The following is a 19598-nucleotide window of genomic DNA, read 5'->3' on the forward strand; positions in this document are numbered from 1 at the left end:
GGAAGCACTGTGAAGAGCATTAACTTAAGTAGTAAATGTGAGTCTGTATAGAATTTCATATAGGCAAGAGTTTCCAAACACTGCTGTAGTTTCTCAGGGGAAGAAAAGGCACAGAGAGCCACCACATTCAATCAGATTCGTCCCTGTGTGAGCATGAGCAAGACCATTGGTATAAACAGATTTGTACTTGGACTGAGAAGGACATGAAATACAGTTCAAATTTAACTTACATGGTATCAGGCTCAATCTCCTGCAATAAAGCACTTGTTTAGTTCAAAAATCTAAATTTCCTACAGAAAAAAAAGTTACTAAATATGCTATTTTTCCTCTGTTAGTAACATGCACTCCAGAATTCAGTATTATTGAAAGTAACTCTTGCGGGGGGGGGGGAGGGGGGGGGGCAGGAGGCGCTATTTATGCCCAACAGTCTAAACATGCTATTATTTCAGTGTATTCAGACATCTATTCAGGGGGAAAAAAAAGATCCAAAACAGAAGTTTATGACATCATTTAGGTTCATTAAATCCTAAACTCATTTAAATGAAAGATTTTTATTTGCCCAAAAGAAAATCTATTTTGTCTTTGGCCCTTCCTTTGCAGTCCAAAGCCCTACCAAATATGTTACTACTGATACAACAGTATTTTAGAATGCAAATATATTTGCATTTTAAAAATACCAAAATTACATGGAGAACTGCTACCACGCACTGACTGAATTCCCCCCTCTTCTCCCCAGTACATTTTTCTCAGATTAATAGAAACATGTAGAACAGTTCAGGATTTATTTCAGTGGTACACAAAAAGAAAAAACATGGGAATAAAAACATTTCCAGTGGTTATAACATCTAATTAAAGGTGTTTCAAGAAAGATAAATTTCATCAGAAATTACATTGTATAGGTCACGGAATACTTTGAAAAGCTACCATAGGTAACAGTAGTAAACAATATTTAAGACTGCTACTGTGTGCACAATACTAAAGAAGGGAGTATACAGTTTTGTGCAGTGTCTTACTTACACACAGGCAGATTTAATCACAGCTGCTGTGGGCATTTTCAGTGAAGTCCTGTGGTGCAAAGGATTAGTTTACAAAATGCAGCTTCTATCTCCAGTGACCAAGAAGGTTATCGGTTCCCATGCAACATTAAGGAGCTTGGGTTTCTTGCCCATGTAAAGTGCCCCTGCATGGCGGTAGGGCTCCCCCTCTGAGCTGTTCATGAACGGCAGATGCACCCTGATTAGAAGAAACTGGATCTTGGTCCACAGTAAGTCACCAGCTGCAGTATGGAATTCAAAGACCACAATTCTTTCATCTTTGAGCTCTCCGCTGGATTCTCCTTGCATGGAACATGGTAATACAATCATACAAGTAATATCAGAAACAGAGCAAGAACTCAAAAACTGCAGGTTATTTGCAATTCAGGAAGGCTTTGTCTGAAGATGTAATTACCATGAAATGTAAAGTATCTGAAAGCTTTAGTGCAAAACAAAATCTTGCAAGATTGGTACAAATATGAAAATGGTTTCTAATATTGCTCCAAAGTGTAATAAAACTGTACAAGGTGTAAGCCTCAAGATAGTTTTAATCCATACACTGAACACAGTACCCTCTAAACCTGCCCTCACTATAGACAACTGGACACAATTCTCAATACCAAGCATTAGGCTAAGATACAACTAAAATTTACAGAGGCTAGGTGCTCTTAAACTCCAAATTGCAACAAAACTAACCAGTTTGTACACTGTGGAAACCCTAACACAGATAAAGACTCTCAGACCCCAGAAATCTATGCAAAACAGGTATCACAGAGAGCTCACTTTCTCTTTCAAAAGAATCCTAGCTAAAAGAACCAAAGCTTTGAGAATGTGAGCAAAAAGGAATCCATTCAGTTCTCAAGCAACACTCCAAAATATACACACCAACATTCTTTGCTTCTCTCTCCCACTTGAACTGAATTTTCTCTTTTCCATTCATAACTGACAAGACAGTGATTAGTAACTACCCCTACTTACCACACATGGTAGGCAGCTGAAAGCTATATATCCAGAACATGGGAGACCAACCAGTGCTCTTTCTCAGCACTGCAGTCCAAGATTCTGTGGAACGTTCAGAGCCACTTCCAATCCTTTTTAAAGATCTCTATTTCCTCATCAAACAAAACCATTTCTAAAGCTAACTACCTTATTTTTTTAAATTTATTTTTATTACTTGATCTTTCTCATTCTACCTCCACTCTCAAATGTACAAGACATTTAAGTATAAGCACCTCTGAAAAACAAAAATTTTGCAGACTGATTGCTATAAACGGAAGAGCTTTACAATTTTTGGTAGCATGGATCATGCCTTAAGAAAGAGCTTGTTCCGTTTAAATTCTCCATTTATAATTCATGTCATCTCTGTAGTAAGTGTAGCAATTACTTATGTGGCAGAATGGTATCGCAGAAGTACTTAAATATGGCTTTAGCTTTCTAAATACAATGTGACAGCAGAAAACAAGCACAGTATCATCATCACTTAGCTCTTCATCAAGTGCTTCTTAAACTACTTCGCTAACCTATACTAAATCATTTCTTTACAGGAGACATTTCTTTCTGAAAGATACGATCTTGGTTTAACTCTAAGTCAGTGACTAGTGTAAGTGTGTTTATTTTACTTTTTTAATCAGAGGGAGAAAGGGAATAGACAAATTGCTATATAAATTGTTTTATAAAAGAATCCAAAAATCAGAAAAAGTGTATTTTGATTGATATATCACAATCTGGAAGAATTAAAGATGGAATATCCTGCAAGAATTGTAAGTGGGAAGTAAGGCAGAAGAAAAGGGATTCTGCCACCAAAGGAGAATTTACACGTTCTAAACATTTTGTTTTCATGTGACCTGTTGTCACATGTGTTTCCCAAAAGGTAATTAGCTTACATTTAAAAGTCAAACAAAAATTTAAAATAAGCTAGATAACTGTATCTAATAAATAATTTTTAAAATAACTTCAGTTAAACTCAAACATTGGAAACCAGTGATTAAGCGGTTACAGCTCTGTGAATTGTATCGCTAATAAAACATCCTCTAGAAAAAAGAAAAGGAGCAGGTCCAAAATCTGTTATGGAATGCAACTTACTTAGGTTAAGTCATTGGATTAGAAACGTCTGTCATCTTAAACCAAACAGCGTTCATTAGGTACTATTTTTACAGTTCCCATCCAGTGCAACATTAGTGTTACTCTCATTGTAACAATAAAAATATCTGTTTCTACAATAAATTATCTTCTATGAGCTTATAAAGTTTCTGAACAGCCCTACCTGTGGGACCCTTGCACTACCTCACTCCATCTTCTAAGAGGAAATGCCTATAATTACTAAGACAAAGAAGGTAATCATCTCTGATTCCTGAATCAGGACCACTAAATGCCTTTTCTGACTTCAGAATTCATTATGTGATTCCAGATTGTCAGTTTTTTGCATCCAACTGATCTCTTCCTGTGCCAGATCCTTTTCTATTAATGTTCTGTTTGGCTGAATCTAGAAGAAAAGTCGAAAAGAGTTAAATATAGCACAAACATTCAGAAACTCTGTGTTGCTCTATACTGTCAGTATACCATTATATAAAGATGTCCTACATATTTGCTGAGAAATTAAGTGATATGTCTATGCAGCAATTAAGACGCTTAAAAAAATTAATGTAACAAAACATTAAACTCTGATATCAAAACACTAACTGTCACGGAAAAAGAAAGGCATTCCAAATGACTAACATGATTTCTTATATTCATATAGTGCATTGTATCCACATACCACTGACAACTATGCTGCAGAGTTTGTTGGTCATCTTATGCTTAGAGACAGCTGAAACACTGGACTCTGCCATTTTTTTCGCTAATACATAAAGAAAAGTATGAACAGTATCACTGAGTTTTACCAGCCCAGTAATCTTCAGTATTGTACTCCCTAAGGTAATGGAGTTTGAGAGTCTCCTAAAACCCCTTCACCCAAGAACAGCAAAGAACTTATATTTCAGTCATTCTAGAACACATTAGAGCAGTCATGGCAGCATGGAAAATTACGCGCAAACAAAATGATTTTGGCAAAAAGTGCTTGGGTAGAAGAAGCAATGACTGGTTGCTTCATCTAGTTCATCCAGGTTAAGTTACCCTTTTAAAAATTAAACAGAAATGCCAGTTAAACAAATAACTTGAGTTTCAGCTGTCCCCTCTTTCTCAAATTTAAGCATCTGAACATACAGGAAGCACTTCTGTGTGAATCCACCACAGAAGGGAGCACAAAGGGTTCACTTATGATCTGTCAAAAGTTGGCAGCTTTTTAAATTAAGCTGAATTACAGAAACTAGGGACCTAACTGACAGAGACTGAAGTTCCAAAAATGAAAGCTGAGAGAGATAAACCTGCCTTATTTCATTACAACAATGTGTTGCTATAACAGCTACTTTTTAGCATGTCTTTCAGCATAACAGCAATTTTTTTTTCCTGGGTGTTAGTCAGCACATATCTTTCTTGCAATTACTGCTGCAACGTCCCCCAGTAATAACACAGTTGCACACACCTATGTTCAGATGCATATGAAAGCAAAAGAAATAAAAATATCATCATTAATCAAAGCTTCCAAATATATTACCTGAAAAGGCTGGCTGATACCAACTATTGACTGCATATTATTGCTATAATAACAGAGCACAAATTCTCCTCCCATATCAGGTATTTCTTCAGCACTCATGTAAACCTGTCAACAAGAAAAAGCATAGGCAAGGGACTATTTGCACAGAGAAAGCAACTTACAAAAAACATTCATTCAGGACATCATAAAATGCAGTATTTACAAATAAGCCAGTTTTTAAACATAATTTTAAAAGGAAGAGGACAGAAGTAATGTTATTACTTCATTCACGTCTTAGGGTATTACCCATCCCTAGGGAATGTCCTTAAACACTTTAGGATAACATAGTATGCCTGAGGCAATCTACCAGCTTGCTATTTTAGAAAGGGGGTGAGGTATTTCTTCTGTTCCCCCTCCATCCACACTGGAGATCATCTGACTCCACAGAAAACTACCCTGGCAGAATTATTCTAGAATACTGGCCACTTTTTTTGTGTGTGTACTATTTTTTCCTGTTTAATGAAGAAGTTGACACAAAGAGACAGATGGACCTGTAGAGAGAGGAGGGCAACTGAGACAACCCATTAAACCATCTGAAAACTAAGCCAGGGATGGAAGAGTGAATATTTTTCACCATGTTAGCAAGCTGAATTTGTTCAGCAAGAAGTGAGAAAAAAGCCACAGTTGTTCAAGGGAAACAGCAAGACCACACAAGCAAGACAGAGGGAGATGAACCGCCTCCTGGTGGCAATAAGCTGTTAGATCGAAGAGTGGAGCAAAACTGCAACCTCAATTTTGTACTACCCTAAAGATCCACAGTTCCTAAACTGCTGTCCACAGTACCCTGCTAAAACAACGTTCATACTGTTTAAATTTAAAGTTCAGAGATATTTTGAGGTTAAGAATACTGATAAAAGTATCAGTATTCTTTGCTGATTCTATGCTATCCCTTGCTATAAACTTCTTAACTTACACAATCCCTAACAAGAGAAAATTGTTTTCTTTTAAAGGATTGTCTGGAAAAATCTCATCTGTTCCTCCGCTGACTTTGCTTCCAAAATTAACTTCTGTTAATTAATTTCAACTTTTGTTTGTTCAGATAAATACCTCTGGAAATATTTCATTTGTATTCAAAATAAGGATATAAGTTGTTTGAGGTTTTTTAATCACTTTAGTTAATCACTACTAGGAAGCCAGCAGTCTTTAAAAAGGAGTCAAGACTCAACAGCCAAAATAAAGAAAAGTCTAAGGAACCTGTATCATTAGCTGTATCAGGTATCTGTAACTAATTGTATTAGTTACTTTAGGTATTTACAACTGTAATGGAAATCATACAATAAATATTTAAGATACATTGAACAACTTTGACAATCAGATGGAAAAAGGCCAGTTGCTCATCTGGGTGATAAAATTAGACCGAAATACAAAATGGATTAAAACTACAATAGTTCTTTATACAGTGAAGAGTCACTAAAGGAATAAAGTGTTACTTCTTCAATTCCCTCAAGCAATACATTCAGACCTTAGAAAGTATGCTGTACTACCTGAAAATAAAGGAGAAATAGCAAGGGGGATTATAAACAGCAATATCATTCCTAGTTAACTTTGGGTGGAAAAAAGGGGGATACAGAACCCAGAGGAGGAAGTGGAAATGGAACAAATAGATCCTTGAATGCTACTGTATAAGAAACTACTAGAAAGAAATATATAACTGGCTTACTTGTTTACTGTCACTGTTAGAAGAAATTTCATCATCTTTTACCCACGCATAAGTAACATAGTCATTCACATGCTTGAATGTCACCTGCAAAGAAAGATGCAAACTGTCAGCCTTCTGAAGGACAAACACTTGCTACAGGGAAAACTCAAAGCTGTGAGAGGCATGCTTACTACTCCACTGAAGGTCTAATTAAAACACTTCATTTTTAAAATCAAAACATTTGGGGGGCAAGTATGCACCTTTAGTAGCTGAGAGGATGTGAATGCTCTGTTCTTTCATCCTTCCACTTTTGTTCTCTTTTTGAGAACTCTGAACTGCAGGCATTTGGGAAGGACTATTCCCTTCCACAGCTTCTACCTATCATTTTGCTTAAATAAATCACCACTTATACTTAGCAGAGCATCTTACACAGAGTGAAAAAGCCTGCATCCATCTTCGTATGGAGCTAAACTCTCAGCATACAAAAGTATCAGCTATCAAGGATACAAGACGTTTGCAAAAATCACAATGTCCTATGACAGAAAACTACTTCTTCCAGTCACATTCACCATCTTCATTACAGTAAAGAACCACGATGTGCTGGTAACATCACCTTGAAAAGTCCAATCCAGTCCCAAGCACTGCTTGGGAACTCATGCACTGCAGAATAGCTGATTAGAACATCGTGTTCAGCGCTCCATTCGCCCTCAGGACTCAATGTGACAGAAGGAATTGATAAAAGAGGCTTCATCTAGAAGAGAAAACAAAATTTACAGTAAACCAACTCTGTTATTCTTTCAGTTATTCTTACAATTTCATTCTCTGCCACACCTGCTGTGGGACTCCTAACAGAATGGAAATAGCCGAAAGCAATTTTTTGTCTTCATTTTTATCAGAACAAAACACTGAGACCATGACTTACAAAGTTTAGAAAACCAGCTTAGTAAAACAAACTAGCTTTAAAGAGTTAAGGTGGGACAGCACCTCAAGCCCAAAAGTTCCTGTAACAGGTTTGTGATCGCTGATGCCGTAGTTCATGTGGCTGATATAGTTATTCAAAGTAACAGATATTGTCTGTTCTTCTCCAGATAAATTGCTTTCTTTTGATGTATGCTGGCAGAGATTCTTCACTCTCCAAAGAATTCTATCAGTCCAAGCTGGCTTTCTTTTCTTCTCACTGTAAGAGTGCAACATAAAAGTGAAATGAGCAGAAAAACAGGTGCCAAAAGCTAAGAATACTGTGCAAAATCTACTCAAAGTTGAAAGATTGTCAAGTTCATGTATTAATATAAGAAAGCAATCACATCCAAACTTCATTTTACAGCTCTTTACCATGCTTTACAACCAATGTTTCCTTAATTTGAACTCAGCTCCATTTACAGGAGATAAATTTCACAGATTTCTGAGAGAGAAGTAAAATGAAGGGAAGAAGGGGCATTCCCATGGGTTAGTCAAGTTTTGTACAGGAAATGATACTTTCTCCTAAAATGCACTATAAAAACATGCAAGGACTTTGAGATAATACAGCAACTGTCCCAAACTTCAAATGCATAGTCATTCTCAGGAAAGGGACATAACTTTGAGGAGGATGTAGAAAGAGTCTGAATGATATTTACTTCCTTATTCAAAACTTTTTTGGAACAAGTTGCTTTTAATAACTAAATCTGGGCAAACTTACGTAGCTTATACTAATCATAGATGACAGCAATGCTTTATTTAGAGTTCCTCTAATCTGTACTAGCCTGTATTTCAAGTCTAGAAACTATTGTTGCCTCATAAGAAAAGGCTTTAAATCCCATAATGAAGAAAAGCGTGCCTGTAGCCTGCAACTGTGCTATACATCAAACTGCAATCATAATTCAGAGTTTCCTTTTATACCATATCAATAACAACAGAAGACATGAGCCTTTCGTGGTTCTCTCTGTAGTGGGAGGAAGACTTAACAGCAACCCTCTGTATGGATGTATCACTTCAAATTGAAATGGAGAAAAGATCATACCCTATGGAAGAGGAATTAGAATGGACTGCATTGAATTATAAAAGTTAATGAGCAGGATGTGTAAGGAAAACTGTCAGTTTAATAACTTTGAATATTAAAATCATCATAAACTGGAAATGCCATTTAGTTTAATACTCAACATGCTTTTTCTTTTACCCCTTCCCATATATAGGTCTGACTCACCTATAATAAGGTGGAAAGATTTTAAATGACTAAGGGGCCATATCCCACTTACTTCAGTAATTATATAAACCGACAGATATCTTTATGAGCTGCCATATGTCTGCTCTGCTGTGCAAGAAAATATCAAAAGAACAGCTTAAGTTAATACACTTGCTACTTCAGAGAAAATGGTGTATATAAGATGAGAAAGAAAAAAACTCAAAGCCACATTGAAAAAAGTATCAAAGATAACAAATTACTGTCTGCTTCATATAAAGCAAACTTTGCAAGGATGCTTAGAAGGCCCAAGTGCCTTGAAGTCTGTTTATCACCCTCCAACCAACCAAAATACCTCTGCTAGCTTTAACAGCAGAATGCGTACAGCATGCATAACCATACTTTTTGTTTGTTTGTCAACTGGATTTACTGCTGGTCCCTTCATATCTGTTCACGCTCAGACAGCAAAAAGTCTTTGGATACAAGTAAGTAAATTTCTAAGATTAAGTGCAACAGCAGAGTAGATAAGACTGCAGCTTTCAGACAGGTTCAGAAAATCCCTGAAGAAAATCAGCTATTATCTGATTTTCAAATATTTCACAAAAATCAAATCCAAAGCTCAGAAGGAGCATTGTTTTGATTCTGAAATATTTACAAATCTATGAAATCCAGAAAGTTTTCTTCTTACTTAAACCAAAACAGGGACTTCTGCTCTCTGGAAATAAAGAAAAAGATCAGTACAAAACCCCTGTTTGGCCAGGAGCTTATTCTTCATTTGAAACATGATTTATACTTAACAATAAACTTTACGATCAGAGAAAAACATAACTCGGATATTTAAAAAAACTTTGGAAAAATGAACTACTGTGTTTAAACAGGTGCTAGCTTATTCTGTTAATCTAGTCCTTCCAAATAAATAAATAAAAAGCAGCTCCCACTTCCCTCACACAATCAGCAGACCCAGGCTTCTTCAGCCAGAAACATTCATTTATTCAGATATGAGCACTGAATAAGAGTTCAGCAACCTCAGTTAACTTGTAAATTAAGAAAAGTTTAGGTTTACTTTTGCAAAGTGATATTTACTCAAACACCAGGTTCACTCTAATATTCCATGTCTTAACATATCTTACTGTGCTTTTACCTTGTATCATATACATCTGAATAAAGGTCAAACTTGTAGGTGGGTTTAAACTGCAGAGGACCCTCTATGAATTCCTGAAGAAATGCTTCCTTCTTCTTCGCCATATTTAACTGCAGAAATAATGAGGGTTTATATATATATATATATAAAATATATATGTTTGTGTGTGTGTATATATTATATATATAAACATATAATGTTTATATGAATTATGTTTATAATTCATGAATTCATAATTATAATTATGAATATATATATATATATATATAACAACTTTTAAACATATCATTTAAAAATCAAAGGTTAAAGGATAATTGGGAAAGGACCTGAGAGAGCATATTCCAAATAGAATTCAACATCTCAATAAGTACAACATATCAAAAAAATTCAGAAGGTCCCCTTGTTACTGCCAGACAGTTGACATGACCAGTTTAGAAGTTTTGTAGCAGTTCTATGCAAAACAAATTCCAGAATCAGCTTCTCTTAAAAAATAATTATTAGATGAAGGAAAAAGGAGGTGAAATCAAGGCATGGAACCATTCACAAGCCATGAAGTTCACTGAAAGCTTCAGTCATACATGAGCACTTGAAATGAATAGAAAACTAAAAAAAGCAGAACAAGTTTGCAATTAATTATGGTATTGCTTATGACTGAGACATAAGAGAGCAAACAGCTAGATCGGTTCCAGCTCAACACTACTCTGAATTTGTGTTTCTTAAACAGAAATAAGAAATACAAGCAACAATGTTAACTAATGAGTTTGTATGTGTAAAAAAAAAAAAAAAAACGAACATACCTGGTCCTTTTCCCACAGTAGATTGTAACGTCTGTTATTTATCGATTCTCGGACAAAATGTATGCCAAAATCTGCTATCCGGAAGTTTAGATCTCCAAACCAGAAGAGAATGCTTAAGGGGAGAGAGGGAAGAAAAAAAGAAAGCTTTACAGGAATACATAAACATATGAGTGAAGAACTGGAAGAATTCAACAGAACGTAAGCCATCACACTAACTAGGTGCTCTAATCACTTATATTACCTAATCCAAACAGCACAAATAAAAACACTAAGCAGTTATAGATAAGATTACAGATGAATAACCTACTAAACCAAATTTTTTTAAAGGAACTGAAGTAGTAAGTGAAGTCTCTTGCACTCTTGCCACTTGCACGTTACTGGGTATTATCTCTTCCCCAAGTCCCCTAATGACTTATATCTCTAATAGAGAAAGATTTAGTATTAAACAGCAGTCCCAGTAACAGTCAGTAAAATAATTCACAAGATTCATGACCTATACACCAGTTAGATATGTTAATCAACTAGTTTAGAGCATTGGTTTAGTGCTTTGAGAAAGCAGGGATACATACTGCATGTTCCGTAATTCTCAGAAACTGAAGTTGTTATTATGAAGCACTGGAGCAAAGTTTTAGGCAATAGGAAAGTTGCCTTTTCAAAGAAAAGGAATCTCTCTTTTAACTTCCATACTTTTGAAATACTGTTCAAGGGTACATGCCCCAAACTTGACCTTTTGAAAAGAAAACTTTTATTTCAATGCTGTTTATAATTTCGTCTTATAAGATGATTGTATGTGATTTGGCACATTCAGCATGGACATTACCAAGAAAATGAAAAGGATTAAATTGAAATATCACATACCTGTGCTAAGATAGGAAAAGAAATTATTTTTAAATCCAAGTTTCATATATATTTACCTAATTTTAGTGAGCCCATTAACAATGAAAGTAATATTACATATTTATTCTGGATTTATCTGTCCTGACAGCTTTATTCGTATAAAAAAAATTTTTTTTTAAATCCAAACTTAAAAGTTTTATTTTAACCCTTTTTAAAATGTTTATATTATCACTTTTAGACTCCAGCATGATGTAGGGAATTCTCACATGCAGCAACAGAACATAAAAATAATTCCTGCACAATTAAAGAACAAGAGCTCAACTAGAAGCCCCAAATGAGGTATCATAGTTTTTTAGGTTAGGCATCTGAGGTAGGTATAATTTATACAGTTATAGAAATTATCAATTAAGTATTTAAAGGCCGAGAAGCCCTCAGCCAGATACTAAAATTTCAACAGGAATAAAAATGGGTCAAAACACAACACAAATCTTCACACAAAAACAGGGAGGAAGATAAACATCTCCCAGCGATTTGAAAGATTTTTGATATAAATGGGCTTTAGCTTCTAACATTCTTCATGTCTCCATGACATCTGCAATTTATGTGCTAACAAATTCAGTATAATTTGAGATGGAAAGAGACCAGTTCTGCAAAATAGACCTCAATCTTTCAGGTTATCGTTTCCAGCCTGGTCCCCCAGCATTCAGGGACCACACTGAACAGGCACATAAGTGATGTGAGAAGAGTCCAAGGCCGAAGCTTTTCAGCGCAGAAATTCACAAATTTAGAGCGAAAAACAGATAAAAACAGCACAGATAGAACAGGGACAGAACAACTCACTCATGAGCCAGGGTACTTGGAATATTCTCTTCTTCAAACTGCATTTCCAGAATTTTCTCAAAGTCATCCAGTCGCTGCTCTGTGTTCTCCATGTGAGCTGGCAAGTGGCAGTTTATGAAACAAACCGTATGGCCATAGAGGGACATGCGAACGGTAACTCCTCCTTTGTTCCCCTGGAACAGAAGGTTAACAACACTCTCTGAAACTACGATCAGCACTTGCAAATGCAACTATTAACATCACCTATAAAATTTTTAATCTTGCTATTTAGGAAGCAATTGTGTTCATTTAAATCTAAATAAGCAGCAGGAAAGTAACAGTTTATTTCAGCTAATAAACTGGTGAGATATTATGGTCTGTACTGCACTTGCACACAAGGTTCAACTAAGTGAGACTCATATGGCTTGTCAGTTTATTCATTATTAAATAAACCATACATTCTCTCTCCCATCACAAAACCATTTAGAGGCACACACCAACATAAGCATTAAGTAACCAAAGCAATCAAGTCTCAGATCGTTCTTTACCCAGTATCCATAGAGGCCTGTGCGTGTGTATTGGGTATGAATGTCCCGTATGAAAGGAAGGTGGACATGCTTCACAAAGATCAGAAGCAGCAATCCCTGCATGCGAACGGAGGAGAGCTGGAACAGAAACAGAAGACAGGGTCACTTCCAGGGATGTATTTGGAATCCCTTGGATCTACTCCATAGGAGCTTTCAGGCAAAGAATGCCATACCAGAAGTCATGCAACTCCCTTGGCAAGACTGACATCAAGACTGTGATACGATACATGCAGACACATTATAAAGCATAAGTTCTCATGATAGACTTGCTTACAAACAATTTCTGATAAATCTCTCAACTAATTAACATTATTGTATTATATTACAAAACTGAAGTTGACCTCAACACATGAGTATTTGTTCATACAGTAGGTCTTTAAAGACCTTTTTTTCTGCCTCACCAGCCCATTGTTTCTATCTTTAAGCATCCTGTTCATAAAGAGACAAATCCTTGATTTTTCACCCATAATCTTAATAGCGCAAACCTATGAACAAGGTCCATCAAAACAAGTCCTCCAACAAAAAAGCTTTTCCAGCTGAAACATCCTTCAGCACATAACTGATTGTTCTGAAAACCAGTAAAAATGTCTAAAAGGCACAACAGCTGCTTCCAGACATCTGCAGAAATAACTAGCTGTAAACAGCAGCAACTCTTGCTGCAATGCCTGTAAAAGCTGATTTACTGAAAGCTTCCAAAACAAAGATGCTTAAGAAACATGTAGGACACTGTTTCTGCTTTAAGATACTGGTATGTTAAATTTTTTTTGTGGAATTAGCCTAATGAAGATGATCTTTGTTAAAAAAAATCATTATTAGGATGTTGCTAGCATGAGACACAAGATTCAGTTTAAGTATTTGTTTTAATGATAATGATTCTATTTAAAACACAGACATTATAGTTCAATTTTATATTTGATGAACCTAAGCAAGACTACATTAGCATAAAAACTGATATTAAAAATAACACTGACTATATAACTGCAAGAACAGTATGCACAAGTCTTATCTCACCTGAAAATTTACTACAAAATTCCTTCATTCTTAGCATCTACATCAAAACAATTAAATGATTGCCTGATACATGTTACTGTTTTCATTGTCCCAAGAAAATGCATACCATACAGTGTATTTAAATGATGGATCACAATTTACTTTATAATGCATAAATATTTGTATCTGATCAGGCTTTTGGCATAACCTGTACTCTCCATAATTAAGTTTGGGAGATACCAAGATCTTTCAGTCCCATTACAGACCATGACAGGTAAAGAGAAGATCCAGTCTGCAGCTCAAGTCTTCCTGTTTTCCAAAGCTCAAAGGCTATTTGTTACATTCCACTTTTTCTGCTGTGGGCCAGCCCCTAAACCTAACTCAAGATCCACAGTCCACTATAAAACTTCCCTCTGCAGGCCTTGAATATCAAAACACAACGGATCCCTCCCTCCTGGGACTTGTACTAGTCCCACCAATACATAGTGCCAAATCAAGCAAAGACCCTTCACAGAAAAGGCATGACTCCACTTACGGTGAAAAAAACTGACTGATTCCAATAACCTAATGCTCTAAGAACAGACCCCATCAGTGAAGCGACAGAACATCCCAAGGAGGACTACTACCGCTCTACACCCAACCTCGTCCAAGGTCAGCATAGAACAGGTAACTGTTCCTCTGTCTAAACAAGCTTATGCTAGGACTCATCTGGAAAGCTGGCTCTCCTGGTTGCCCATTTTGATTTTGACCTGGCCTGCCAGTAAGGGAAGGCATGTCAATGACCTGGTTCTCTTATTAGAGCTAATTAAATCCTGCTGAAAACCATTAGGTGGCAGCATCCATTCATTACTGCATCCTAAGCTCTGCATTTATAAATTAGGAATTCAGTCAGCCATGCATACCATAGGGAATTCATTTTAACTGTATACAGGGCCTGAATGTCATCCTGTGGCCATATTTTAAGTGTTTATCAGCAAGGACTTACACTAAAATGGACTATGTTTTCTTTCTTTTTTTTTTAATTTCCAATGGGTCCTTTATTTTAATTACTTTTTTTTTTAATTACAGTTAAAAGAATGGCACAACTACTGAGTCGTATTAGCATGCAGATAATATACTACTTTCAGCAAAATCACCCTGAAATAAGAATGATTTAGAAAACTGCTACAACATTCGAAAGGCTTTTAATATTTATTTGAGAAATTCAGGATATCCATCTACATTTACTGTTTACATTACTAAAATACCTAGTATTTTCATTGATCTTGTGTCCCATGTATTATCAAAAATCTTGTTGTTTAAACTTTTCATACAATGTTATAGGCCCTCAATAAAGTCCTCAAAAATCTATATACCTGCTATACTCCTGTTCTGTATTTAAGCAATTTACTTTCACCTGTAAACAAATTAATAAAAAAATAAAAAAGAAGAAGAAACCTTACCAATATTAATGAAAATCACTGCCATTGCTTGGGATACTTATAGTGAAAGCAGGTACTTAAGCAGACTACATTAGAAGCATCACATTACAGTTCCCAAATATTGCACAGAGCAAAAAAAATTTCTACAAACAAGAGAAAGATAGAGATATTGTGGCCACAAGAAATATGCTGTTAGAGTGCAAGTTTACATCACATTTCACTTTAAGTAATCTTGTTAAGTAAACTCTGTTCCTTGAGAACGTATTCTTGTTAAAACAGCAGTATTCTTGTATTCATCATATTCATCACATGGTTCTGCACCACTCACATTAGCCACTGCCAGCATATCAGAACAAACATCTCCTTTCTGTTCATCATCCAATCTGCAAAAGCTTCAAAACTACCCAACAAACAAGAAATAAAATTCTGTGCGTCCAATTTTTACTGCTAAAATTAAGGACATTACTATTAATAGAAAAAGAAAACCTAAAAATACCTTTACCAACAAACCAAGAGAGCACCAGTCTGTCATTTCTAACATACATGCACCTATAGAAATGATTGATACCTGCAAAAAACACTATCAACACATATATTTTTTATGTAGAGAGATCAGTCTGAAGAAAAAAAAGTCTGAATGGAGCTGCGGAAGAAATTTTCCTTCACTGTTGTGACATTCAGAGATATAAACAGTTACCTTGATGTATCCCAATGGTGACAGTACAGTCATGAAAAAAATGCTCCAAGGATCATCAAATGCCAAGTCAGAGAGAAAATTCGTGATCCTTGAGTTCACCTCCTGTAAGCTGAACACATGAAAATTACTCACACTGGATTATCGGGTTTTGACAGAATTCGTACAACCTTATCACAACACAAACGACAACATCCCGATAGACCTCTCTGCACATAAGTGAGAAATTTTTTAATGCTGTTCAGTTTCTCAGTTACAAGCAGTTTAACCCATCCACAGGTCTAACACTAAGAAAAGCTAAGTTAAAGGAGCTTATATACACCCAAAGTCAAAGTTCAAGACAATGCTAAATTCCAGATAAATTATGACAAACACGTCTTGAAATACTCAACCAAATTTGGAAAAGGTGACAGTTTCACTAAAAGGTGATGCAAACCCAAAAGGGCACAAATTCTACCTAATTAGTTTGCACCACTTTCTTTAAAACATACTGATTTTCAGACAACTTTCCCAAAATGAGTATGTTCCCTACTTGCCAACAAACAGTAGCCAAAATATTTTTTAATTCTGTGTGCTTAGATAAAGAAAAGATATTTTGTGTTTTGTCATAGGAAACAACATCAGAAAGGGGAGAAGAGTCTCTTGCTATAAATCATCTCTGTTCTTTGTCATTCACTCTAGTCTTCATCTTCTGTTAGTGACAGTATTAAACCACCTCCTGGCAGATGATTTACATGGCACAGTTCTCCTCAGGTTGACAGTAAGCTGTTGAAACTTACAGGTTTTGCAATAAACTTACAAAGCAAGTTCTTTAACATACTTACCCAATAACGTACATATCCATAGCTGGGCCCAGTGAATTGAGCTGAAGTAAACCAGTGACATCAGGAGGTGGAGAAGCTGTGCCCACATTCCAGGTAACTATGTGCAGTCTACAAATGAAGAAGAAAAAAAAGTCACACAAAACCAATGCTAGAATTTCAATGGGAACAAGTAACCTGAAAAGCATCTAACTTCCCTGACTGAATTTGTGTCTACAGAAAACAAAGATTTTCTGTCATTATTTGTCAATCAGAAGTCTATTTATTAGCTAGTATAAAAAATAACAGTCAGCTAGCGAGGGAACAAAACCTGAATTCTTGCCACTTGTCCTTCAGCTTTTTCCCACAGATAAGGAAAGCTTCATCTAGAGTGCGAGATACTTCTTCATGAATTTCATCATCTGAGCTGATGTCCTCTACACAAGCCACAAGCTGGGCTACTTGCTGACGGAGGTGCAAGCGGCCACTGGACCCCGTGCTGCTGAAACTTGCAGAACGGCTGCGGAAGTTGTGCAGGCTTTCTAAATCATGTAGGGAGAAGGCTGATGAATCTTGAGACGCATCTTCACTACTGAAGGATGCCATTTGCTCAGAAGAAAAGAACAACTATATTCCAAAGGACTGACACATTAAAATCCCAAGTATAAAACAAACAGTGAGATGTCTGAGGGTCTTGAAGATCAAGTTTTCACTCATATGAAATTCAGTATTGCTTCTAACCCAAAAGGACAAATGTAGATGCAGCAGTGCTGAAAAAAACTGTAGCACTGCTACCACACTCAATGGCTTGTTACAAAAGCTGCACTAAATCATTTTTTCTAATAGATTTAATGAGGTTAATTCTATAAGCTTAAGATTTAAAAGAATTTACTGTTGATTTGAATCAATCATGTGCTTCCATCCGTAGGTTAGCAGAAATATAATCTCCAGCTTCCAAGCATACAAACATTCAGTTCTGGCCAAAACCAAATGAAGCCACTGCTCCTCTCGAGTGCTTCCAGAAACACATCCTTGCCACAGAACTTATCTACTGTTTTATTTTAAGACAGTATTTTCTATATCACAGCTTCTAAAAAGGGATTCACTTTATACTTCTTGTGTAAAGGCCCTATAAGCATTGCTACATGGTTAAAAAATTAATACCTACAATATGCCCGTTATGTAAGGCAGCACCTTTATCCCCCCTTACAATCAAGGGTCTGCTCAAGGTGACACATAAAGTACACAGAAGAACTGGAAAGTGACCTTGCATCCCAGACTAGTTCAGTGATTCACAGTTTCTCTCACCAATAGTTTCTCTTTATAAGACTACAGTGGAGTTAGCCAAAAGCTATAGTACAGTAAACTGATCCTAAAATAAATTTCTAGAGGAAAAAAGGATGTAGGCTGCAGATCTCATTCTATCATTGAAGAGCTGTATCACTTGGGGATTCTCTCCAATTAGTAATTTTTGAAGACAATTACCTGAGAAGGCAAAAGTCAAATAATATTGAAGTTGTCAGTCATTACTGATAGAAATTAATTTCCCCCAATACCTACACTACTAATATGAATACAGGAAAGACTACAGTGCTAGAATTTGCACCAGAAGAAAAAATACTTGTAAAAGTTTCAAGAACATCCTGAACGATTCAGTTTCATTGCAGGTTATCATCTATGTCTGCAAGAAAGAATTAACCATTAGGGATGTATATGTACCTGCAAAGTAGATAACATCCTATGGTATTATGCAGTCCCAAAGGCCTACTGATGCTCTCTAGTACCTTACAAGGCCGTACAAGTGCTAACTGCAGCAAGGAGAGAAGTCTACAGCAATACCATTCTCATTTGATGCTACATCCTTTACTAAAGGATCTGTGGCTGTTCAAGCTATTCTCGCTTTCCATCCTCACTACCATGGTGTCTTAAAACACGTGTGAATCCTTCCCAACTAGTAGAAACCTTCAACACCACTAGAGCAGTACCAGGTGTGCTTTCTACATATAAGCTCCTAAATTCAAATAATTTTTTAAAGACAGCATTTAGTGTCACTGATTCCTCTAATTATTCAACAGCAGAGAACTTTTTAGGGTTGTAGAGTCATCTTAACACAATGTCATAACCATAAAGATATCTCTAAGTAAACACGAGGTTTATTTCATATTTTTCTGTAGGTAAAGGCCTCCTCAAGCCAAAGCGAGCCCGCAATACGTGACACCGCAATTTATCAGCGTGAAAGAAACAGTGTAAAAAAAAAACCAAAACCAAAACCAAGCTGTAAAAGCAGAAGTCAAAGGTGTGTTCAGACTTTTCCCTCCTCGCTGCAAGCGGGAGCACGTTAACGGCGAGCTCGGCTGACTCAGCCCTCGTCAAGCCCCAGAAACAGGTCTCCGCGCTGCCCGCGCCCCCCGCAGCGGCCGCGCTGCCAGCGCTTCCCAAGCGGAAAAGCAGCTTTTCTTCTCCGTTCCGTGTGACCGCGTAACGCCGCTGATTAGCGTAACTCCCCGCTAACGAGCAGAAACCCGGGCTTCGCTAATTCCCGGCCGTTACGTAAAGCCGCCACCGCTCTTCTCCCGCATCCCGGGAAACGGCAGCGCCCAGACCCGCGGGCGTCGGCCCCCGCCGCTCACCTCAGCTCCTTCGCGCCGCCGCGCCGCGCCGGCTCCATCCCGCCGCCCAGGGCCGGGGCTGCGGCCGAGAAGCGCCGCGAGCGGGGCAGGGAGCCCCCGGCCTCGCCTCGCCTCGCCTCGCCGCCCCGCCCGGCCCGGTCCGACCCGGCGCAGCCTCCCCCGGCGCCTCGCTCCCCTCAGCGGCGGCGCGGCAGCGCTCCGCGCTCATTGGTCCGCGTGACGGTCACGTGGCGCCGGGGCGGGGCGCGGAGGCGCCGCCAAGCGCGCGGGAGGACCGCGGGCAGCGCCGGGGCCCCTTGTGCAGCCCCATTGCAGCCCCCAGAGACCCTTTTTGCACCGCCTCGCAGCAAACGGCGGCCTCTTTGCAGCCCCCAGGGTTCCCCTTTGCACCACCCAGGGCCCCCCCCTCTTTGCACCACC

General features: G+C 37.5%; 1 protein-coding gene across 3 annotated transcripts; it reads right to left on the minus strand.

Moving 5' to 3' along the window:
- Positions 1-765: 765 nt before the first annotated feature.
- INPP5K (inositol polyphosphate-5-phosphatase K) lies at positions 766-19287 on the minus strand. 3 transcript variants are annotated; one of them, XM_067309741.1, is made up of 14 exons: positions 19179-19287; positions 16573-16680; positions 15752-15860; positions 12605-12721; positions 12078-12250; positions 10401-10512; positions 9604-9713; positions 9151-9177; positions 7289-7481; positions 6918-7055; positions 6326-6409; positions 4627-4731; positions 3298-3516; positions 766-1336 (listed from the first exon to the last, which is right to left on the minus strand). In XM_067309741.1, the coding sequence occupies exons 1-13, from the start codon at positions 19214-19216 to the stop codon at positions 3418-3420; spliced, it is 1413 nt and encodes a 470-aa protein (XP_067165842.1). In that variant the 5' UTR covers positions 19217-19287; the 3' UTR covers positions 766-1336; positions 3298-3417. The 3 variants fall into 3 exon arrangements, with proteins under 3 accessions (XP_067165842.1, XP_067165841.1, XP_067165843.1); XM_067309740.1 differs by lacking the exon at positions 19179-19287 and adding an exon at positions 16880-17154; XM_067309742.1 differs by lacking the exon at positions 9151-9177.
- Positions 19288-19598: the final 311 nt, after the last annotated feature.

This window comes from Apteryx mantelli, chromosome 22, assembly GCF_036417845.1.
Source record: "Apteryx mantelli isolate bAptMan1 chromosome 22, bAptMan1.hap1, whole genome shotgun sequence".
Lineage (NCBI taxonomy): Eukaryota > Metazoa > Chordata > Aves > Apterygiformes > Apterygidae > Apteryx > Apteryx mantelli.